Genomic DNA, 26,124 nt, shown 5'->3' with positions numbered 1-26,124 from the left:
CATCAACGAAAGGTTTGCGGTGCTAAAGTCACCATCTTCTCAGCTTTTAGGAACAGCTGACCTGATTCAGAACACCAAATGTTTTACCACAGTTGTGGCATTTACTGGCATTTACTGAGAGATAGCACATTTTTCTGGTTTTTGTGCTTTCAACATCCTTCTAGTTTGGGGTGGAAACAGAGTGAAACCCATTGTGGATCCCAGAAAGATATACATTTCTGAAACCTAGACAGAATTCTCAATTCAGCGAGGGGTAATATGTGAAGATCCTTTAAGGTTTTCCCAAATAAACTAAGTGTTGAATTAAAAAATATTGCAAATTAGTAGGAAGAAACTTCCATTGTGACTATGTTTTTATTTGTACCTTCTCATCATGAAGGCTGATTTACGAAAGCCATAAACCATTACAAATGCTAGGACCCTTCTGATTGCGGGGATATACAAGGTTTGTGGGTCTTCCAATAACTCTAGGTACCCAGAGCTAATAACTGAACTGCACTTTGCAATGGTTTTTCATTGTGTCCCGTGTATAGTGCAATTCATATGGTAAAACATAAAGAGTGAAAAAAGGTATCAAGGAAACCATTCTATTTTCGAAATGGGCACAAGATATGAAACTTAGAAGCAGTGATTTTTTGCACAGCTCTGAATTTGTGGGTACCCATGCTACCCTGTGTATTATTAGAGGGTATTTCTCAAAATGTCCTCTTTCTTACACACAAGCTTACATTTAGAAGGCAAAAATGCAGAGAAACATTACCAATTTTATTATTACTGATTGTAACACTGTGTCCCACTAAGTGCCCTGTTAAAAATGGTACCTCACTAATATTGTTAGTCCTAGTGCCTGCAACAGGAAACAGCTCAAAATGCAACATGGATATATCACATTTTTCCACCCAAAACTGACCCATTTTTAGCAAAGTGGGTAGCTGTAGAGTTTGGGCCCTAGCTCAGCTGGCACCCAGGGAAACCTAGCTAACCTGTACATTTTTTTAAAACTAGCCACCTAGGGGAATCCAGGATGGGATGACTTGCGTGGATCCTATGAGGATTTTTTACCTACAGTGCCCTGCAAATCTCAAGCTTTTCCTGAAATCACACATTTTCATTTCTGTGATGGAAACTTCCAGAATCTGCAGAAATCTACAAAATTCCTACACTTAGTATTACCAACCTGTGCTGATATAAACACTGCCCCACTTGTGTGGCTGGGCACAAGTGCACACAACCGTAACGGTTGGATCCGTTTGTGTCGAGGGCAGTAGGTCCAATGACACAAGTGGTGCACTGTTTTCACTGGCACAAGACGGGCAATGCTGGGTGGTAGGAATTTTGTGAATTCCTGCAGTTTACAAAAGTTTACATCACTGAAATGTAGGGAAAGTGCATGATTTCAGGCAAGGTGTGATGTTTACATGGTATGGTGGGTAAGAAAAACAAATGGAATTCACACAAGACATGGGCACTATGGAAAACACTAGGAAAAATGGTGTACACAGTTGAGATTAAATAACTAACTCCCTTTCTGTCTCGAGACCGCAATGGAGAAAGCTCTTCACTGCTGCTGTGACCTCAAACTGGTGGAGAACAAATTAAATGCTCAATATTATGACATCAGAACTGTGAAGGATAGTGTTCTATGTCACTGTGACTTTATTGTATTCTATAAAATATTTGTAGAATGTGCCTCTAGATCCATGTTGTGGCTTTCATAGACAGATAAGGTGTACTTATCAGGCTCTGAGAGCAAAGATGCTACATGTTGGGTGGTCCCTGAGAGGGGTAGTTATGTAAAGATGTTTGATCACTGTGTTCAGATTCTTTAAAGTGTTTTTTTTTTTTTTTTTCAGGAAGTCCAAAAGAAGGCATCTTTATTTTCCATGACCATGGATTTAAGCGGATTGATTCCGAGTCTTTTGGTGACATTGGTCATTGTTGCCTATGGTGACCGGCATGGACGCAAGACTTCCTTATTTCTGCCCTCTCTCGGTGGCTTTGTGACTTCCTCCTTTTACTTTGCAATATCCTATTTCTCCTGGCCTCTTTATATTTTTTTTATATCCGCCGTGCTTACTGGATTTCTGGGGGGATTCGCAACCTTTCTTGGTGGATGTTTTTCATATGCAGCCGATATAAGCCTTGGTGCAAAGCAGAAGACCATACGCATAGCTCTGATTGACACGATTCTTGGAGTGTCAAGTGGATTAGCTGGCATACTCTCAGGCTATTTCATTGAAAATTTTGGTTTTACATGGTCATTTGTTACAGCCTGCATTCTTCACTTTGCTAATATGGTCTACATCATTTTCTTCCTTCAAGAAACTGTAAACAAATCAGAAACCCAAGCTCATGCATTTAGTGCAGAAGGCTTTAAAGAAGTATTTTCTGGTGTATTCCTACTGTTTAAAAATGCTTCCTGCAAAAAGCGATTTTTGATTATCTCCATGCTTTTTGCCTTCATGGCTTACTTGTTTGGGCAGTATGGGGCTTTTTCCATTTTTACTCTTTATGAGTTGGCCTCTCCTCTCTGTTGGGATGCAGTTCTTATTGGATGGGGTTCCTCATTGAACACCTTAGTGTTTGTGACCAGTTTCCTTGGAGTGTTCCTTTTCACCAGGTGCCTGAAGGAACCATTCATTATCTTCATTGGCCTCTTTTCCTGGACCACTGGAATGCTCATGACAGCCTTTGCCAATACAACACTGCTAATGTTTCTAGGTAAGTTAACTCAAGATACGTAACCTCCTTTGGTTCAGAACATAGGATCTTAAGTGTCACTGATTTATGTTTCAGAATGGTTATCCAAATGTGAGATATGTGTTAGTGACTAGATTACTGAGGTATTTATTCTGCAAATGGATGCCCTGGGCATGGCACAAGCACACATATGTAAGATGAGCTATGTTAGGGCAGAGTGTTGTGCACTGTACCTATAATATTGGGCAAACAGCTTGCCGGCTAGCCAGAATGGCTACTGAGAGAAGAACGTGATAAGTGGTAGAAGTAAGATTTTTCTTTTTTAAATTGTGTCATGAGACCTTACACTTGGAGAATTCAGCTTGTTGGAAAGTTGAAAGGACCTGTTCATGAATCTTGAATCTGGTTAGTCCACCCTTGAGTACAGTGAATAACCAATACCAAGAGGTTCCAAGTATTTGAGTTCCAAGTATTTGAGTTACGTCAGTGTATTCTCCAAGTATTTGCTCATGTACACAAGGCCCAGCCTTAGGGTAGGATACCTGATGTACTCTCTTCCTAGAATGGGTCTTGCTTCACCATATGCCACTACAGAGCGCAGTGCATGGTTATTAGAGGACTGGCAAAAAAGAGCGTTTTAATACAATTCTGATGTGCTTTTGTGGGTGCATCAACCATACGCTCATTGCCCAAAGATTTGCTACCACACTGGTCCATGATTGACATTGTACCAATAAAATCCCGACATCCAGGCATCAGAATACTGATCAGAATGGCTTTGTATGCACCTTAGCTTCATGCCTGAGGGTTTGCATTTGAATTAGCCAGAATATCTGCTATTGTGCTGTGGTCTACTGCTGCATGCCCCATCACAATGCACTGGGATGGCCCGTCTTTTACGAAATGTTGACATGATCTTATATAATGTTCGATGGCATGTGTAGCTGCAGATACACATGCTGTGCATATACTTCTGCCATCTAGTGTTTGGCTCTGAGTGTTACAAGTTGTTTTTCTTCGAAGAAGTGTTTTCGAGTCACGTGATCGAGTGACTCCTCCTCTTTGGTTCCATTGCGCATGGGCCTCGACTCCATGTTTAGATTGTTTTCTTTCCGCCGTCTGGTTCGGACGGGTTTCCTTTTGCTCCAATAGTTCGATTTGGAAAACTTTGAAAACGCTTTATTTTTCATTGGTATTGTATCGATCGGGTTTACAACTTCTATCGACACATCGGTACCGTCGGAAAAGACATCTCTACTTGCCCTTTGGGGCGCGTGTGCCCAACTCAGGCCTGGTCAGGCCGACCCCGTGGAAGCCTCATGGATCGGACTCTATTCCGATTCTGTCCTCGGTGCCACGTGAAATTCCCTTATACAGACCAACACCTCGTCTGTAATCTTTGCCTTTCCCCAGATCATCGGGAAGAAAATTACGAGGCCTCCCGATCCTTCCGATCAAAAAAGACACTTCGAACAGAAGAGCACAAAGGTTCGAGATAGCATCCAAAAGCTCCGAACATCTTGAAATCGAAGAGGAAGAGATCATGCAGACAGCAGTCTCCGTTCGAGGTTCTGACTCCGACCAGGAATCCGAACAAGACAGACCGGTCACGGCAGGACAACACGTGAGTACGCCTGCCCCTGTACCATCACAAAGACCCAAATATAAGGCCTTGGGTATGCCACTGCCAGAAGGCCATGGCTCGACCCGTAAGAAACATCCAGTGACCAAGCTGCCAGTTCGGCACCAAAAAAAGGCCACTCCTCTGAACCATCGAAGTCGACGAAAGGCTCTGTGTCTGACTCGAGCAAACACCGATCTTTGGAGTCAAAACAAAATTTCAGAAATCCCTTTCGGAGCCGAGAACATCCACTACACCATCTTTTTCGATACCGAAAAAGCCAGCTTCAGAGCCGAAAAGAGCAGGTTACACAGAGGAGCATGGACTTTCTAAGACACTCAAAGAAATCCACAAAACCTCTGAAGAGGACTCCCCAGTAAAGCCAATACTTGAAGTAATGGACAAAAGGCAAGCCAGGATTCATATCCACAAAGAAACCGGCAGAATCCTAACAGCATCTCCTCTAAAACCTAAGAGGAAATTAGCCTTTCAGGAGGAATTGGACACTACACCGCCTCCAGCTAAAGTGCCAAAGCCAAAGGAGAGACCACCAACTCCTCAATTGTCTCCCCCTCATTCTCCTCCTCACTCTCCACACCTGCATATCTCTCCTCCTACCAGTCCTACACCAATGCAGTCACCATGACATTCATTTGACTCGCAACAAGACAATGTAGACCCATGGGATCTTTATGATCCAGATCCCATTCCTGACAACGACCCAGACTGCTATCCCTCTAAACCTTCATCACCTGAGGATAGTACAGGGTACAATTGAGTTTTAGCTAGGGCTGCAGCATACCATAGTGTCACCATGCACACTGAACCGTTGGAAGATGATTTTTTGTTTAATACCCTCTCTTCCACACATTCAACATACAGTCGCTCCCTATGCTCCCCAGCATGCTAAAACACGCTGATCGAATATTTAGCGAGCCAGTTAAAGAAAGGATAATTGCTCCCAGGATAGAGAAGAAATACAAGCCACCTCCCTCTGATTCTGTCTACATAACTCAGCAACTCCCTCCGGACTCAGTAGTAGTAAGTGCTGCCAGAAAGAGGGCAAACTTAGTCATCAGGTGATGCACTCCCACCAGACAAAGAGAGTAGGAAATTTGATGCTGCAGAGAAGAGAGGTGCATCCCAGGCAGCCAATCAATGGAGGATAGCCAACTCACAGGCATTGTTGGCTAGATACGACAGGGCTCATTGGGATGAGATGCAAGACATAATTCAGCATCTCCCCAAGGAACATCAAAAAAAGGGCACTGGAAATAGTGGAGGAAGGGGAAGCCATCACCAATAATCAGATTAGGTCTGCCCTAGATGCAGCAGACACAGCTGCCAGGCGTGTCAACACTGCTGTAACAATAAGGAGGCATGCATGGCTCAGGTCCTCGGGTTTCAAACCCGAAATCCAACAAGCGGTGTTGAATATGCCGTTCAACAAAAAACAACTTTTCGGCCCAGAAGTGGACACTGCAATTGAAAAATTGCGTAAGGATTCAGACACTGCAAAATCTATGGGTGCACTATACACCACACCATACAGGGGATCCTTTCGGAAACCTCAGTTTAGAGGTGGATTCAGAGCTCAAACAGCAGAGGCATCTACATCGCAGGCAAAACCAGCCTACCAACCTCAATACCAACGAGGTGGTTTTAAGGGCACACATAGAGGACAGTATCCCAGAAGTAGAGGGAAATAACAAACATCTAAACAAACCTCACAGCACACTAAACTGTGACTTGTTTCATTTCTTTCCACTCCACACCTCCTCTGTGGAAGGAAGACTACAAAAGTTCCACACCAATTGGCAAAACATTACCACAGACAATTGGGTACTCTCAATTATCCGCAATGGTTATTGCCTAGAATTGATACAAACTCCTCCAATCATTCCACCAAAACCACACAAATTATCCACAGAACACATCACTCTGTTACAGGAAGACGTCATATCTCTATTACTCAAACAAGCAATAGAACCCGTGCCACAAAATCAAGTAGGGACGGGAATTTACTCACTATACTTCCTGATTCTCAAAAAGGATAGCACCCTAAGGCCAATATTAGATCTCAGGACCCTCAACCTTTACATCCTGTCAGAACACTTTCACATGGTAACTCTCCAGGATGTTATCCCACTACTTCAAAAACACGATTTCATGGCAACATTAGACCTCAAGGATGCGTATTTTCATATACCCTTCCATCCGGTCCAGAGAAAATACCTCAGGTTTGTCATTCAAGGAAAGCACTGTCAGTTCAAAGTGTTGCCCTTCGGAATAACAACAGCTCCAAGGGTATTCACAAAGTGCCTAGCAGTAGTTGCAGCCTATCTAAGAAGACAACATATACATGTCTTTCCAAATCTAGACCATTGGCCAATAAAATCAGTCAGTCATATGCAGTGTCAAAACCATGCGCATTACGTAATACAAACCCTGCACACCCTAGGGTTCTCAATAAATGACCAAAAGTCACAACTACAACCTGCGCAAATACAACAGTATTTAGGAGCAATACTAAATACTCAAAAAGCACTAGCAAGTCCAAATACGCAAAGAATACAAGCATTCCAAAATATAATCGCATAGATACAGACAGGTCAACAGCACACTGTCAGACTTGTCATGAAAATGTTAGGGATGATGGCATCATGTATTGCAATCGTTCCATATGCAAGACTAAACATGCGGCCCTTACAACACTGCCGTGCACAACAATGGTCACAGGCACACGGTCAACTTCAAGATCTATTGTTGATAGACCGCCAAACATATACGTCCCTTTAGTGGTGGAATTACACAAATCTAAACAAAGGGCAGCCATTTCAAGACCCTGTGCCTCAGACCATAACTACAACAGATGCATCAACGATTGGCTGGGGAGCTCACCTCAACAATCACAACATCCAAGGACCATGGGATGCCCAACACAAACAGCTACACATAAATCACTTAGAGTTGTTAGCTGTCTTCCTAGCACTCAAAGCTTTTCAGCCTCTTCTCACTTAGAAGAATGTCCTAATCAAAACAGACAACATGACCACCATGTATTACCTAAACAAGCAAAGAGGGACACATTCGTCCCAACTCTCCCTCTTAGCTCACAAAATTTGGGAATGGGCAATACCCAACCAAATTCACCTGGTAGCACAATACATTCCATAGATACACAACCAACTCGCAGATGTTCTCAGCAGAAATCAGCAACAAACACACGAGTGGGAGATTCACCCACAAGTACTTCAAAAATACTTTCAACAATGGGGAACACCAAACATAGATCTGTTCGCCACAAGCGAAAAAGCAAAATGCCAAAACTTTGCATCCAGATACCCACATCCCCTATCAAAGGGCAATGCTCTCTGGATCAATTGGACAGAGATTTGCTTATGCTTTTCCCCCTCTCCCACTCATTCCATTTGTAGTCAACAAATTGCGTCAAAACACACTCAATATGGTACTCATAGCACCAACGTGGGCCCGTCAACCGTGGTACACAACATTATTAGACCTATCAGTAGTACCACACTCCAAACTCCCAAACGGACCAGACCTGTTGACACAAAACAAAGGGCAGGTCAGACACCCAAATCCCAACTCACTCAATCTGGCGATTTGGCCCCTGAGGTCATAGAGTTTGGGTATTTACAACTACCATCAGAATGTATGGACGTGATTAAGCAAGCAAGAAAACACTAGACGGTGCTATGCTAACAAATGGAAAAGATTTATATGTTAATGTCAATCTAAACAGATTGCCCCTCTTATATCATCAATACAAGATATTGTATGCTATTTACTTCATTTACAAAAATCGAATTTAGCATTCTTTTCCATGAAAATACATCTTACTGCAATTTCAGCATATTTACAAAATATATATCACAGCTCTTTTTAGAGTTCCTGTTATTAAAGCCTTCATGGAAGGCTTAAAACGCCTCATTCCACCCAGGACACCTCTCGTTCCTTCTTGGAATTTAAACATAGTGCTTACGCGGCTTAAGGGTCCACCATTTGAACCTATGCACTCATGCCAAATGCAATTCTTAACATAAAAGGTTGCCTTCCTAGTCCCAATTTCATCATTGCGAAGAGTCCGTGAAATTCAAGCTTTCTCTATTGAAGAACCGTTCATACAAGTACACAAACATAAAGCTGTACTACGAACTAATCCCAAATTTCTTCCAAAAGTAGTATCACCTTTTCATATCAATTAAACGGTGGAACTACCAGTCTTCGTCCCACAGCCAGATTCTGTGGCAGAAAGAGCTCTACATACATTAGACATTAAAACAGCACTAATTTACTATATAGATAGAACAAAACCATTCTGAAAAACTAAATAGCTGTTTCTTGCCTTTCAAAAACCTCATACAGGTAACCCCATTTCAAAACAAGGATTAGCAAGATGAGTAGTAAGATGCATCCAAACATGCTACGTTAAAGCCAAAAGACAACTCTTAGTTACTCCTAAAGCACATCACACAAGGAAGAAAGGTGCTACAATGGCTTTTTTAGAAAAAATACCAATGGCTGAAATATGTAGAGCAGCTACTTGGTCAACACCACATACATTTACTAAACACTATTGTGTAGATGTTTTAGCAACACAGCAAGCCACAGTAGGTCAAAGCTGTACTCAGAACATTATTTCAAACAACTTCAACTCCTACAGGCTAACCACCACTTTTATGGGAGGACTAACTGCTTTGTAGTCTATGCACAGCATATGTATATGCTGCTACACGTGCCATCGAACAGAAAATGTCACTTACCCAGTGTACATCTGTTTGTGGCAGGTTCCGCTGCAGATTCACATGCACCCTCCCACCTCCCTGGCAGCCTGTAGTCGTTTGAGTTAACAATATTTGTACATATGTAGATATATATATGTTTAACATTCCTTTAGCATGGACATATCTTTCCTTTATACTCTATCACTCCTACCTTACCCTCTGCGGGGAAAACAATCTAACATGGAGTTGATGCCCATGCGCAGTGGAACCGAAGAGGAGGAGTCACTCGATCCCGTGACCCAAACACTTCTTAGAGAAAAACTACTTGTAACACTCAGAGTCCAACACTAGATGGCAGAAGTATATGCACAGCATGTGAATCTGCAGCGGAACATGCCACGAACAGATGTACACTGGGTAAGTGACATTTTCCATATATGTGTGTGTGTGTGTGTGTGTGTGTGTGTGTATATATGTATGTATGTATGTATGTGTGTATGTATATATATATATATATATATATGTGTGTGTGTGTGTATATGTGTGTGTGTGCATATATATATATATATATATATATATATATATATATATATATATATATATATATATATATATATATATATAAAAACTTTTGTTCTGTTATATGTATTTGTATAGTGCATTATCACCCATGAGGGTCATTGCATCTTTTGGGGTACTTACTCAAAGAGCTAAGTCTTCTGCTTGTTGCGGGATTCAAGAAGAGAGGAGGAAGCTCTAATGTGTAGAGGTAGATTGTTTCATGCGTTACAAGACATATATGAGAAGGCTTAACCTCTGGAACAGATTCTGTGGATGCGTGGGACTTGTGCTAGTTAGAGTTTGCTGAGTCGAGGTGCATCGGGTATTGTTTGAAATCTATGCAGCTGTTAAGGTAGCCTGGGCATGAGTTGTGTAGTGCTTTGCACGTGAGAATGAAAGGTTTGAATTGTGTGTGCTTGTGTTTTGGGAGCCACTGGAGCTTCTGCAGGTGTGGTGTGGTGTAATGTAGGATCGGCGTCAGAGGTTGAGGACAAGTCTGGCTATTGCATTCTGGATGGTCTGTAGTCTCTTCGTGAGTTGCCTGGTGATTCCTGTATGGAGGGAGTTACCATAGTCCAATCTGCTGGTGATAAGGGCTTGGGTGATAATTCTATTGCCACTGTTTCCTAACCACCTGTAGATAATTCTTGGGATCCTCAGGGTGTGAATACAGGTCGTGGTGACGGTGTTGACCTGGGCGGACATCAAGTGGGACTGTTATTGATGATCCTGAGGTTTTTCGCTGGTGGTTAGGGATGGCTGTGGGTTTGTGGTCTGTAGGCTTCCCTTTAAAGTTTCATGGCAAGGCACTGTGTTGGGCATAAGCCAACACTGTAAAACTCACTGCAGCAACTAAATGAACTGTATGCTCTTGTTTGGAAACACTGCTTTGGTGTTCTCTGTTTTCCCTTTTGCTCCCCTCTTTCACTTAACGTCTAAGAAATGCACAGCATTATTTCTTGTGAAATCTTTAAGGGCTGGATAACTGTGTATTCAAGAAGAGCAGTCTGAGGTTTTTTACATCGGTGAACCTTTATAAATAGATTGCTGCAATATTTTGCAGTGTTAGCGCTGGTGAGAGGACACTTCCATGGTGAGGCCACAGTTAATGAAAGTTGAAATTTGGCTAAATGTGCCACTCTTCTCCATGTACAAATGATCAATACCAGTGGCTATCCCATAGTGATCCATCAAAGCTGTCTGGAGAATAGACAACCTGTTGTTTTCTACACTTTGAAAATTACTCAACTAATTGCTACCACTAGGCTATTTGGTCTTCCTTTTAATTGCCTGTCTGGTTGATTTCCTAGTGTACTTGCCTATGTGGGCATTTGTTTTACGTTTTTGTTAAATGGTGCTTTAGCCAATGGAAACAAGCATTGGAAACGCCAGTAGGTCTGATTTTGACTGCCGCCCTTTTGCTGTAATTTTGTTTTGTTTTTTACTTTTGTTTCTGGGCCAGAAAAGCCTTTTATTCCACTGAACATGTCTCCCATTGGGTGGACCACCTGGAGGCCAGTTTTGAGAGTTCAGGGCCGCTCCTTGTTCCACCGTCACTTCCTCAGCTCCCTGAGGTTCATTATATTAAACACTGGGAGACTTCGAGAGAGAGCGAGAGAGAAAGATAGGGAGAGGGAAGGTAGGGAGAAATCCATTAGAGCGGAAGAAGAGACAGAAGAGAGGAGGGAGAGAAAGAAATGATGGACAGAAAGCTAGAGATTGCATGAAGAGAAAAAGGGAGCGATCTGATGTGAGCTTTTTTGGAGGGCTTCTTTTGGTGGCCCACTCCAGCCCAGCTTGTTTTATCAAACGTAATTTTCGAGGGAATTGCTAGACCCTCACCAATATAAAAAACAGTGAAAAAGCAAAAATACTGTTTTGGTGTCAAAAGTACACTTTGTCATAGTATTCCCTGACTCTGAAGGGAACTACTTTGTGTACGGATGTGGTCCTTACAAAAGAACAAAATGCCATCACTCTCAATGAAATTAGCAAATGGTGGAAGTAAGCTGACCTATTGCTGCATGAAAAAAGTAAATGACACAAAAACAGACCAATGTCTGGTCCAGTAATGTGTTGCTCATTTCCCATGCTTTCTTTTAGATGGAGGGGTTAAATGTTGTGTGCGTAGCGGTGTTGCCTCTATCTTGGACGATTGCTTGTCAGTCGGATCCATCTGATGCACCAGGCAGCTATATTTGCATGTTAGCCCATGTAAACATGATCAGTGATAGCTAACAGATTGTTCCCAAAGGCAGGTTTATTTTAAATGGACCCTGCCACTCACTAGCTTCTCTGGAAGTACTGGCCACTGAGAATCGCCCTGGCTGTAACTGCATCACAGGGTTGTTATATCCTAAGGTACCTCTCTGCCTGTTCTTTGGAAGGAAATGGCAGATTACACAGCTGATGCTAGCGCTGTCTATGTGCACAAAACAAACTGTCATGTAGTCTTCCTCCATAAAATCTTGGGGTCTAGCTTGACACATTGTAGTGAATATGATAGAGGCAGGAGGAATGCCAGTCTCTCCTTCCCACTAGCTGTGTGCGTGATCTGAGATAGACAGCAATTCTGAGAATCTGAGAAAAAGTAGAGAAGACGTCCATAGTATATCAGTGCAGATATAGGCACCACAAATGGATCAATTTCTGTAGTTTTCTGTTGAGTAGATCTCTCGTGTGTATCCCATCATTCTTCTTGCTTTCTCTGCAGTCTTGTTATATCCTTGACTCTTGTGGCCATTCTGTTTGATAACTCTTAAAAAATTCCAGGACAAGGAAGGCTTGTGCTACTGCTGTTCCTTCTGGGTATGAGTGAAGATTGCACTCCTGCTGCTTGTGTGCGCTTGTTCAGAGAGACTGAGAACTGGCGAGTGGTGCACATGGGTGAGTGTGTGTTCTGTTGCTGTCATTCTACTCTGCCGGTGCCCATGTGACATCTCTTCCATGTGTATGTATGTATTTGTGATTAGTATAGCACAAAACTAGGCAAAAGGCAGCGACGTGCTGTACATAGTCCAAGGCAAGCTTAGTCAATGGGTAGTAGGAGAGGAGGCTGAGGTTTTAAAGTATTGTGATGCAGTGCTCTTTAAACAAATATGTCAGCAATTCTTTCCTAAATTGGAGCAGTGTTAGGGACTGTCCAATTGGATATGGGGATGTTGTTCCAGGTCCTTGGTGCATAGATGCAAAAGGCCTGTCCGTTTGCATTTATCTTTTTAATACTTCTTAGTCTGCAATCTGATGGTGTCCTTGCTGTGGATGTGCCAAGAACCGCCAGAGACATTGAGCTTGTTGTAAGGTAAGCGGAGGTGCCTGATTATTATGGCTTTGAGGATGGTGTTGGTTTGCTATGGGAGCCAATGGTGTTCCAGCAGGAGATGAGTTAGGTGATTATATTTCTTCAGGCCCGGATGAGATGTGCTAAAGTGTAGAGGATGCCACTAAGGCGTGCAATTGTGGAGTTTGGAGGCCATGGGTAGGGCATTACCACCATTCAGAAAATAAGTTACAAATGCTTGGACAGCAGTTTTGAAGTTGTTTTCTGGAAGTAACAGTTTGGCTTTCTGTAGAAGAGAGAGCTGGTACTAGGCGTCTTCATTTTTTGGCAATGTGTTCCTTGAGGGAGAGGTTGGTGTCCGTCGTGAATCCTTGTGGTTGGCATTCAGTGAGATTTGGGGTTTGACGTTTTCAAGGGTCATGTCATTAAGCCAGGCTTATACTGTATCTTTTCTGTGTCTTCGTAAGTTTGAGAAAACTTTTGACTCTGAAAACCTTTGAGTCTGAAAACCTTTTCACTCTGGAAAAAGCCACAAAGATTGGCATTCTCTATGCCTGTTTTAGTTCCCTTCACTTATTTTTCACTTATTTTGCTGTGAATGGCGGTCAGTTCTCTTTCACTTGCTCCTCCGTTGGCCAATAAATGTTGTCTTTTGTGCCTTACCCTGTTCACTTTCGTTCACTTTTATTCACTCTGCAACTCCTCAGATCTAGGTTCCCCTTTGTTTACCCATTACCACATGGCTGACAGGTAGCATCCTGCTATTTTCATTTCATTCAAATCGTATGGTGGCAGATAAAGACTTTATGACAAAATGTACCCTGTTTAAGTAGGTTTCTCAGTCCCACTCTCTGCACTGTCTGCCTCTATTTCGTTGCCTATTTCCTGAGTTAAGCATATTCGGAAAAATAGAAAACCTAACTATTAAACATAGATTTTCCAAAGTGCATTGTAGCCTGCATCGAATTGCAACTGGGTGTTTTGGTGCCTATTTATTAACTTTAAAAAAGTAATAGCACAATTAAAGTTATATTTAAAGAAGGACTTATTAATCAACATACCTTTATAGTCAACAGCAGCTAACACTAGTAGATTGGAAATAATTTGTTTTGTTTTCCTCCTTACGTGCTGCTCTGCTTTTGCTAAAGATTTAATTTTTATGGAATCTAAAAAAATTAACACTATTGGCCAATAAAATGTTGTATTTGCACATAACTTATCCCTGCAAGGGAAAGGTTATTCCAGTATAAAACAATTTAAACATATGTCATTTTCTATGTATCTGTCCAGTATAAAACAAGTTAAACACGTGTAATTTTCTGTGTATCTGAAGTATGCACAGAATTTCGTAGCTTTGTCCACGATGTCAAAAAATTGCGAAACTCTATTCTTATTGCATTGTCTGTTTATGAAGTCAGTATGATACTAGATTCCATTCCTCTTACTGGCAACTTTTGTTTTAGGAGTCTAATATGATAAATATTTTGCCGGCTGACAAGCTTTTATAAAGTTTTTTGTTTTTCAACTTTGGGAGTGTTTTTTTGAAAAAAAAAAAAAAACTGATGGCGCCAAAGCTGGGAGTTTTCTCCAATAATGTCCGAATCATTTTGTTTTTTTTTCCTATCCCTAACCGCCAGGTTTTCTAGGTGGTGATGGACAGGAAAAAGAGCAGTCATACCATCCACCCAAAATAGGTGGACAAAGTAAAGTCCTTCTCTGACTCCCTACTCTGTTGGGCTATCAGAGACAGTATTCCTTTGACAGAGTCAGCGAGGTCTCCATCAGTGGAACACTCAACGATACACTAAAGTCTAAATGAGGTGGGTGAACCATCAGCTTGGCAGTCACATTGCAATGGAGTACCCTGTTTACCAAACCCTAAATCAGGCCCACATTGATCCAAATAAATGGTCATTCACCATAATAAAGCACCGATTGTGAGTGAAATGTGCAGTTGCCAGTGTTATTCAGATGGCCTCTTTTTCAAAGCGACAGCAGGATTGTTTGCTGAAGTGTCTTATTTTTATTTTCCATCTGCATTAGAGTTGATTTTTGTTCCGAGTATAACCTGTAGCTTTTTACGAAATGAGCCAGTGCACTTTTTAAAGAGCTAAGAGCATAGTCTCAAATGGTGAATTTCACAAAGCTTTTTATAGCTTTAGATATCTGTTGGAAATGGCCCTTTTTGAAGGATTATCCCCAAACATGTTTGCCTTTTACCTCCTGTTTTTGACTTTATGCTGCATTTTGTTTTTGCTGGCTCTAGGACTCTGGGCACTTTACCACTGCTGACCAGTGGTAAAGTAAAAGTGCTTCCTGTCTAAATTGTATGGGTGTTCCATGATTGTCATATATGATTTACTAGTAAGTCCTTAGTAAAGTGCACTATGTATGCCCAGGACATGTAAATCAAATGCAACTAGTGGGCCTGCAGCACTGATTGTGCCGTCCACCCGAGTAGCCCTGTAAACATGTCTCAGACCTGCCACTGCTGTGTGTGTGTATGTGTGTGTGTATGTGTGTGTGTATGTGTGTGTATGTGTGTGTGTGTGTGTAGGTTTAAACTGTCATTTTGACCTGACAAGTGCACCCACTTGTCAGGCCCAAACCTTTCCTCTTACTTCATGTAAGTCACCCCTAAGGTAGGCCCAAGGCAGTCCCATGGGCAGGGTGGAGTGTATTTTAAAGGTAGGACATCTACTGGTGTGGTTTACATGTCCTGATAGTGAAGTTTGACTACTTCAAAGGCAGAAATGGTTATAAGTACTGGACCTCTGACCCCACAAAGTTGGAACACTTCTGGACTGAGGACATTCTGCCAGGAAGAAGAGCTGGATGCTGTAGGGGGGGACTGCCACTCTGCCTATTGCTTTGTTGTGCTGGCCTACTGCTTGCTGCTTCCGTCCTGGGAGTGAAAGGACTGGACCTTGCTTCCCACATCCTTCTTCCAAAGGTTCTCCAAGGGCTTAGACTGAGCTTGCCACCTGTTACGAGGTCTCAGGGACATCAAAGACTTCATCTGCCAGCACTGGGGTTCACTTGCTGAGAGTCCTGACTTGCCAAGTGGTTCCAAGTCCAGTTCTTGGCCCCTTAGAGTGAGTTCAGGTGCAACCAAGAAGTAACAAGCACATCGACTCCAAAGCGACTTTGGAACCAGGGCTACTGTCCGACTCTGCGCCTCTGCCTGCACAGGAGCCATGGTCCCCGCTGAGTGCAATGACTGCAACCGACGCTGCAGGCCCGATACCACCAGCACCTTCTATGTCCTGCCACAGCGTGAGTTTCGATTGCTGTGTCACCGATGTCCATGACATCCGACTCCACTGCAGCACCTATGACCCCATGGTGTGGTCGCGACACCTCGGAAGGTTGATGCCTCGTGTCTTGACATGCTGTATTCATCGACCCCCGCCTTGTTGTAAGGAACCGACGCCTCACCTCCACTGCCTAGCAGTAAGGAACCAATGCCTCATCTCCCCGGTGGCAATAAGGAACTGATGCTGCACCAGCTCCAGCAACGCCTCATCTTCCAGACTCCGTGCAACGTCTTTGTTTCCTCGTTTTTCCAAGGTACTGTACCTGTGGTCCGTGCGACTCCGTGACCGGCCCACACTCCCTCCGAATGGTGTCTGATTATTGGGAACAACTCCATCAAGACGTTGTGATAGCCCCAGATGGAGCTATTCTGTTTCTAAGTTCTATACTAAGATTTAATCTTTGAAAATGTGTATCTTTCTTGTGTATGTTGGATGTTGTGGTCTTGTTTTACTCAGATAAATATTGGATATTTTTCCAAACTGGTGTGGAGTACTTTTGCGGTGTTTTCATTGTGTGTGTATGTACACAAATGCTTTACACATTGCCTCTGAGATAAGCGTGACTGCTTGAGTCAAGCTACCAGGGGGTGAGGGTGAGCAGGGGGTTATCTTAGCTGTGTGGCTCCCTAACCCTGACTAAAGTGAGGATCCTTACTTGGACAGGGTACAAACCACTGCCAACTCCAACTTGGGACCCCATTTCTAAAAATATCACATACAGGTGTAAAAAATAGGATTAGTAAGTTGATGAAGAAATCCATATTCATGGCATCACTTTGTATGTTAAAACCCAGTTCTCTAGAAAAGTGTGAATATATCATAGTAAGTGACAATTGAGTGCAGTAAAAATAGAGAATTGAGTATTTAAATGCTGTTGTGGAAATTATTTGGAACACCAACAGAATAAAAAGTTTGGGCTCAACATTCTAAGTTCTGAGGCATCCAGGAGTCCTGAGCTAGCCTTTTTTCTTACTACGTAGGATAAGGTGAATTGGATAACATTTTAAAGGCTTCAGTCTAAAATGTTTTATTGCTGTACAATAAAAGCAAGTTTGTAGCAAGCCCATAGCCTTTAACCTACCAGAATTCCTAGAATTGTAACTTTAGTCTCAAATACAGCGACCTCAGAATGGACTCTTGAACATCTAGGTGCAGTCACAGCAAACACACCCTCTTTTAGGCAATGTCACTTGTGTTTCTTAAAGATAACTACCAGAACAAATGCTGTGGCCTGATAGTTTTGTTGGTTTAGTAACTCTTAGCTGTTTTGCTTCACAGTTCGAGTGGCCATCCTGCTTGCTTTCATGCCTTTCCCCATCTTACGATCAATGATGTCAAAGGTGGTGCTCGACAGTGAACAAGGTGAGTGTACTTTACTCCTCCTCTTCAAAGGCTTTTAGAAGCATTCATTGTTTTTATTTCACATTCAGCCTGGCTATAAATAACTAGGAAATATTTTGATTTATAAACAAAAACAACAAAAGTATGTGTATATTTTCCAGCGAGAAACATTCCTTTACAAGTGTATCTACTTTGTTGGCACTTTAAGCCTTTCAGTGTCAATGTGACTGTAAAGTTCAGAGAGATAGGAGCTTCAGTGACATTCTCTGCTGTGAAAGTGTTCAGTTATGTTTACCTTCTCTGGCTTTCATTTCTCTTTACCTAACTGTGCATCTGATTCTCGGTAATAAAAACAACTTTCATTGGTTTATCACCACCTATGTACTTGGTTGAACGATTAAGGGAAATGTAAAGATCTAACTTAACGTTCATACAAAAAATATACAGCATTTTGGTTACTTTCTGAGATAGTTCTGTAAATGATTTGTTGGCCTGGTGCTTTTGAGGTCAGCAGTTCCGAATGTGTAGCTGTCTTATATCCTGTCCCCTACTTTTGACAGATTTGGGCACCTTTCAGCTAACTTGTGCCCTACGAATTGCAGTAAACTTGCCAGTGTCTCAATAGTTCACCATTCCTATGAGCCTTATATCACCACATTAATACTTCGCTTATCTCTGACTCTTTTTTGTAGTCTTACAGGTGTGTAACCTCAGTGTACACTTTGCTTTCCAGCACTTGCAGGATAGGCTGTGCCACAAAAGCTTGGCTTTGGAATGTGGACTTTGTGAAAGGTAGCTTCCATAGACTTATTCTCTCAGCCCCGCAGAACTCTGTTCAAGGTGCTGTTGTACAGTGACTTCTGACAGTTCTTCTTTCAGACTGCTAATCACTGAAGAACTGCTTTTGGTGGTAAGGTAGGTAATGTCTAACCAATTGACTTAACATTTCATGGGACAGTGGGGATCTAAAATACATAAGAGAGCCCCTGTACTGGGAATGGGACCCTGGTCAGCGCAAACTCCCTGTCCGCTCGTGAATCTGATACTTAATGATAGGATGAGTCAATTATTTCATTACCAATTTTGAGGTTTGAGGCATTGGTGAGATGTGCTGGTCTCCCATAAGATAATGCAGTCAACTGTCTTGGTATGATTTTTGATTCTTGATGTCTGCTCTTATTTTTCAGTCACAAGGAGAGTTGACAAGTTTCTCACTAGTGGTTGTTAATTCATTTAGTTCCAGTAGAGGAGAGGGTGAAAAGTGATAATTCCTCGTCTGCCTTTAGGCTGTTTGCTTCTGAGTCACATTAGGCAATACTTAAACAAATTCCCTCCTCAAAAGACAGTAGAGGCTGGTGGCTTTGTCCTCCCATGATTCCTTCTTGAAGGTATTGTCGCGTAGGTTCTCATTAGCCTGATGAGGCTACTGGATTTGGGCAGTAGAATCGCATAGGTTGTGGGGCACTAAGTACAATTCCACACCATGTGACACCTGTCGGCCTAATCCGGGTTTTCCGGCTAACTAGCAGCGCCTCATCTCTACCCAAGAGCAGGGATGATTGTGGCAACCGGGCGCATGACGAGAGACTCCTCAGGGGAATCGTGGTCGATCAAATCTTTTTTCTTTTTCTCAGTTAGATTAGTCTCACACAGGCAAGGGCCAACAGAGGCAGAATAGAGTTCAATTAGGGTTTATTGAAGTAACTGCATCTTAGATATAATGGCATGTATAGCAATAACTAGAATGATAAAACACAATAGAAGCAAAATTCTGACAGAGAGTGAAACACAAAAACAGTCCCACCATACAGTCCCTAGGAGTGATATATAGTTCTCCTGCCTAAGCTATGTTAGGGCACAGCATAATAAGCCCTAAACCACCCTTCAGGTTTTCCCCCCCCGGGGAAGACATCATCCCTCATACCCGAGCAAGGAAGCCTGTAGTCTAGAGAGACACCGTGCCCAGGTAGGCCAGGGGTTCGGCAGTCTAAGCAAGCAGCTATAGCGAGGCAATCAGCAATCGGCATGCAGTCGTGGTCATCTGGCTGGAATCTTCCCCTAACCTGTATGGGATAAAGTAGTGTATATATAACGAAACAGTTGACATTCTAAGAAAGGGTCTCCATGTAGAAATTTGTGTGTTTCTGTGAATGTTGGAGACACAGCGTACCACTTTTGCCGGAAACCCTACCTGACTTCAGTCTTGAAGAAAGCACAAAGTGAAAAGAATGTCCTACTGGAAGCATAATGCTTTCCTGGGCGAAAGAACAATTAGATAGAGAAAAATATAACAACACCGCAGATTTGACAACTGCTAGAAAAATAAAGCAATGCTGAATAAAATGTAAGTGGGATAAAGTGCACAACGGCTGGCTTAGTTTGCTAAAATAATGTGTCTAAAATAGCTATACAACAGTATTCTGTGGTATCCCTCCTCGCCCAAGGAAAACAACAGAAAAGCTAAATTTTAAAGAATTTGGAATATCAATTAGAAGGGTTGTCTCTACCAGAGGTAGAGGAAAGTTACCACATTATCCGCGATACCATATCAAAATCCACTTCTTATCTTTTCCGTTATGACTAACTTCTTTGACCTCGTCAGAGAAGCTTCAGATATAAATGGTTGAATATGCTGGCTACAACATCCTCCACCTACATTAACTATGCACCAGAACACATGGTATGTGAAGGGAAACTTCTGCAGCAGGTTTAGGGAAAGGTAGAATTTGATTGTCAGCGCTGCACAGAGCATATCCTTTCAGAAATCAAATGTGTGACCATAGTTCATCTTTGTACTTTCACCTGAGTGACAAGCCAGTAATCTAAGAAATTATGTATAAGTAACTTGTGTAGCAACAGCTTAACAGTAAGTCAGTAACAAAAATAAAGAATTAAACTGTCCACAGCAAGTTGAGGTAAAAGTAATAATTTTATAAGAAAATAAAGTGCAACTCTACACAGTTAGTTTAGTATATCTGAGATTATTAAGGAAACAAACAATGTCTATAATCACTTCAAAGGGCAAAAATAGGCACTTATGCAAGGGCAATTATTACAAGTTTTTATCACAAGGTGTCCACTAAGGAGCAGCAGTGCACCAAGAATGATTACTGAGGATGTTCAATCCATGTTGGTTCACAGATGCCAGTTAGGCTGGCCAAAGTCATTTACATCAGACTGCGTCCCCAGAGCCTGTCCTTGCTTGGATAGCATCCTGGACAGAAATAAATGTCACTTCCTCGCTCCGTCTGTTTTCACAGGTGAGCCCCTGGCTGATTACATAAGAGCAGTGAGTGGCCTTTGAGCACAAAAATCTCCGCACCTCACCCAATTCACCCGATTCTCTCATATATTAGCTTTGCCACACTTCTGCCAGGTCCTGGGTGGGTGGATGAAAGGTTGGGTTGGGCGGTAGGGGGGTAGAGGCAAATGGAAAAGCAAGAAAGGGGGCTGGTGGAGTGCTAAAAACAGAACATGCAGCACATTCATCAGTGATTAAAAGCACTTTAAATGGAACCAGCGGAGCCAAGCAAGAGGAGCGCTGATGTTTGCATGACTTAAGTGCAGGCAGCTCTATTTGACCATATGAAGATTGATGTCCCGGGCCTGGATCCAGCTTGCCAGTGCCGGTCCGCTCTGTGAATCCCCATAGAAATTTCACAAGTATGATAAAGGCATCACTCCAGAAGTGTAGATTTCTCAAGCAATTGTATACGCTTGTTACTTCCGGCAAGTCTCAACAATTACATTGCTCCTGAGAGCAGTTGCACCTGGTACACCACAAAGCATTTATGGATTTCTGTAGTTCTTCCGATAGTCCGGAGCTCTGTGGATTGGTCACCATGCTTCTGTGGATATGGTCCTATTGTAGGCTCTGGTCACTTTGGCGTCTTCTAACATGAATGTCCCCAGAAAGCAGCTTTTTTCACCAAAAGCCATGCTTACCTTTCCTTCCTCTCTGATTTCCACTCAGCTCTGAAGGTTAGTGCGCTTAACCTAGTCTTAAAATGCAAGTCAGTGTGCCGGATAGCACTCCTGGCCAAATCCTTACAGTATTCCCACAGCCAATCCTACCCTCCATTATTAAAACCTCTTTTTCTATTGTTCTTTGGAAAGGCAAAATCCAGTAATGGATGAACCTTTACTCTAGGGGACAGAGCTCTTTATCTTTCTCCTCTACAACTACATCAGTTTATCTATCATAACCCATCTGAGGCCTACACAACGATCAGCCCAAATGGGAGTTGAGCCTTGTAGTCTTATATAAGGAGATATACTTTGCATAAGGCAATTAACATTCCCTTTTAGCACATTCACTGCTACCGCACAAAATTAGCTCTGTGCAAGCAGGTAAAAAAAGATGTAAGAGAAGTCTCTAGACACACTCCATCAAATTATCATAAACTTATTAAACAATATAAGCAAAATTGTTTTATTTTTTAATTCTGAAATTTATGTATATATTGCATACATACAATCCGGTATAAAATGACAAAATAACCCGAAGTAGAAATGCATTAAAATGCAAATGTACGTGAGAGTTTTACCTGAATTAATTTGAATATTGCAGAATATTCCACATCAATCATACTGGTCAGTGCACTAATTTAGGAGAAGGCATCTCAATGCAATCTAATACGTTTTCAAGAAAACGCAAAAAATTCCCCAGGTTTATCCAAATTGGTGGTTAGTACCTCTTCTGCAATAAAATGCATTTCCATTTGTCCTCTACCTACCAATTTTCTAAAACCACACTGTGCTTAAACAATGCGACATCTACAATGAAAAAAATAGTTGCTAAATGTTTTGAACGAGGAAGGAAATCAAAACACTGGCCAAGCAAAGTTTTCCCATTTTGTAAGAAATTTAAAGTCTGGGATTTTGCTAATTGTCCTTAGAATACTTACCCAGAAAAACTCTGATTTGATGCAACCCTACAACCTATATTCCCAATTCCTATCCTCAGAATGTCTTTGACAACGACAACTATTATAACATTTTCCATCCATTCCAATTAAGCGTTCTCCGTTTGATGAAATGTATAAAAAGCATATTATTGTTTAATTCAAAGGTATGAGAAAAATAAGAATGTTTCTTGTAATAAATCTTTTTCTGTCATTCCTCAGCTGAGGTATGTTGACAAGTCGTCTCAAGCCAAATCGGCTAATCCGGTCTTTCGATAAATTGTGGAGTTTTCATATTTGTCAATACATCCTCCTGGGAAAAAACCTCTTCACAGCGTTACACCTGCCATTTAGAGTGAGATGCAGCCCGTTGATTCTTCTTAGACTCCGATTGACCATACTAGGCAATGACTTTAAATTTAAATTATAGATGGTATTTACCTGCACTCTAATCCTTGTTTCCAAGTACACAGCGCTATCTACCCTGCGGAAGTCTATCATATCAACATTATCCGTGCAAATAATCTGAGTTTTTTTTCCTTATTATGATGATATCCTGATAAAACTCCAGATTCCTCTGCTAAGCTTTCCACCTGCAACAAGGCAGTCTGAGGATCTGTAGTAAGCAGCTCAATATCTTCTGCATAGGCTAATACTTTGGTTTTGAAACCTTTTACATTGACTGGCTATATCCACTGATCTTTTACTATCTTTCTTATTAAAGGTTCAATATACAAAGTGAAAAAGATAGGAGACCATGGACAGCCCTGCAGAGCTCCCTGTGTAATCCAAATCCTTGCTGATTCCTGGCCCATGATTTGAAGTTGGGCTTAGGGGCAGCGATATAATACCTTCAATATCCCCAGTCTGAATCCTTTAAACTCGAGAGCCCTTCACTTTTTCCCAAAAACTACAATGTTTTTCCCTGCCAAGAGCTGGGTGGGATTCCTTCCTGCTGTTCCCCGCGAAACTGCTCCTCAAGATCATTAGCTAATTCAGAAAAAAAAGGTTTTGTAAAAATCTAGGAGAATTCGATCTGGACCTGCAAATTTCCCAGGAGCCAAACCCTTCAAAGCATTCTCTAACTCTTCCATTGTTAATTGGTAAGTCTGATACTTCAGATTCCCCACTGCCTAGAACGTAATGGACATCGGATTTCAGTAAATCATTTAGGGGCCCCTCGAGAGGATCCTCCTCAGCTTTATATAACCTTGCATAATATTTGTGAAATAGGTTCGCAATACCCTTTGGAAAGTACCCTCTCTACTATCCTACCCTTTCATTGAATTAATCGGCCTGTTAACCTTGTGCTTTTGGTAAGAGACAATAATCTACCAACTAATTCACTATATTCGTAAGCCACTGATCTATGGGCCTGAACCTTCTCTTCAAGCGTTCTTGAGTAATAGCTGTTGATCATAGCCTTTTTAATAGTGATCACCTGCTGGATCTTGAGGCCATCTTCACCTGCCTGTATTAACCTCACATGATGTGCCTCCAGATGAGCCAGATCCGCATTTAATTCCTTAATTTCCAGGCCTTGCTGCCACAGAGAATGTGTTACAACTCTAATCATCTCCCCTCGCACTCCTGCCTTAAAAGAATCCCATACCACACCTCTAGAAGCAGTATGCCTGTTAATTTCCAAAGACTCTGCTATCCATTTCTTCATATGCTCTACATAAGTCTCATTTAGCAATAGTTTTTTTTTATCAAATGCCCACTTACTAGAGGACTTTACTGTACCCAATCCTGTAAGTTCCAGAACTAGAGAGTTATGATCTGAAAAAATCCTCAGCAGTTTTTTAATATCTGAATTTGTCCACGAACACAGAAGAAACCAGAAAATAATCCAAGTGAACATATTTCAAATTTAGGTGTGAGTAATATGTAAAAAAAGGATCGGGGACTTTCTTCCTATACCAGAGATCAGCTGATGTAGCACACTAAACACCGGCGGCTTCTGCCCCGTGCACTTACTGACCTTTATCCCAGCCATATCAACTGCCATATGAACATTAAAATTTCCACATACTATCAAAGGTGTTGGCCATGCCGCCAGATCGACTACCTGTTCTTCCCAGACAGTAGTTTCATCCAAATTGGAACCATTAACCGAGCAAACTGTAAATACAGCACCTGCAACCTGTACTTCAGTAATAGCCTACTGACCATATTAATCCACCAGCTTCCACTTTACTACAACTAGACCAATATTGCTACCCCCCCTGATGATACACTCAGTGGTACAAGCTGCAAGAAAGTAACCCCTGAACTGCAGCAGCTCCCTCTTTGACCAGTGCACAGAAATAATCGTTAATCAGGCAAACCTCCAAAATCTAACTAATTCTTGCTTTCCAAATATTCTTTGGCATTAATCTCCGAGGTAAATACCTGTGTCTTATTATCCCAGACAACGTTCAACTTCACTGGATTAATCAGAAAAGTTTGTGCTCCTTTATCTTGAAATGGCTTGATTACTTGTATAAGACATCAGCTTTGTTCCACTGTCATGTGGCAGGAGTCAGGCCTAACAAACAATGTACATTCATCCACTGTACACTTTTTATCTGGACGCGCCTTCTCATAAATTGCCTGATGGAGTGAGTAATTCCCAAGATACACCAATATGGCTCTACATTTTGCCTGAGTTTTCTCCTTCAGTAGCAATGGGGTTCAGAGGGCCCTCCAAATCTCACGGTCCCAGTCCCAACCATGGAGTTCCAGGAAGGCCCTCTGAAACAAGTTCATCAAGAAAGACCTTACATCCTCGCCTTCCTTTCCTCCAGGCACCCCAACAACCCGCAAGTTATTCTACCATTTTCGATTTTCCTGATCCTTCAACTTCCATTGGATATCCGCTAATCGGGTCTCTTGTGTCTCCTAAAGCCCCCTAGCTGCCTCCACATCTGTTCCCAGAGCTGCAGTCCTTAGCTCTAGATTAGTCATTCTGTTGGCAACTGTGGAAAACATGTTTGCTACTTTATGGACAGAACTCTGCAATTTGCGGGTCGCTAGTTGAGCTTTCTATCACCACGCGTCTCTTCCCTTTGAGACACTATAGTCTGGTAAAACAGTTCCATGATAGGCAGTGTTGTGGTGGATTGTCCCCCTGAATCAGTCCTAGCAGCCCCTGTAGGAAGTTGGCTCTGTATGTGCTATTTCAAAGTAAGGAATAGCATGCACAGAGTCCAAGGGTTCCCCTTAGAAGTAAGATAGTGGCAAAAAGAGATAATACTAATGCTCTATTTTGTGGTAGTGTGGTCGAGCAGTAGGCTTATCCAAGGAGTAGTGTTAAGCATTTGTTGTACATACACACAGGCAATAAATGAGGGACACACACTCAGAGACAAATCCAGCCAATAGGTTTTGCTATAGAAAAATATATTTTCTTAGTTTATTTTAAGAACCACAGGTTCAAATTCTACATGTAATATCTCATTTGAAAGGTATTGCAGGTAAGTACTTTAGGAACTTTGAATAATTACAGTAGTATTTATACTTTTTACATAAAACACAAATAGCTGTTTTAGAAGTGGACACAGTGCAATTTTCACAGTTCCTGGGGGAGGTAAAGTATTGTTATTTTTAACAGGTAAGTAAGTCGCTTACAGGTCTCAGTTTTGGGTCCAAGGTAGCCCACCGTTGGGGG

The 26,124-nt window shown here is 41.9% G+C and overlaps 1 protein-coding gene across 1 annotated transcript in view; it reads left to right on the top strand.

The window, feature by feature from the left end:
- The window catches only part of LOC138248537 (lysosomal proton-coupled steroid conjugate and bile acid symporter SLC46A3-like), a 195,554-nt gene that overhangs the window by 90,624 nt on the left and 78,806 nt on the right, over positions 1–26,124 (top strand). The window contains exons 4-5 of the mRNA XM_069202201.1: positions 1,854–2,721; positions 17,506–17,589. Of these exons, the coding sequence (XP_069058302.1) occupies positions 1,854–2,721; positions 17,506–17,589 (952 nt within the window). The remainder of the gene's footprint in view (positions 1–1,853; positions 2,722–17,505; positions 17,590–26,124) is intronic.

Source organism: Pleurodeles waltl, chromosome 8, assembly GCF_031143425.1.
Source record: "Pleurodeles waltl isolate 20211129_DDA chromosome 8, aPleWal1.hap1.20221129, whole genome shotgun sequence".
Lineage (NCBI taxonomy): Eukaryota > Metazoa > Chordata > Amphibia > Caudata > Salamandridae > Pleurodeles > Pleurodeles waltl.
Note: the sequence above shows the minus strand (reverse complement) of the source record. Positions and strands in the feature narration are given on the sequence as shown.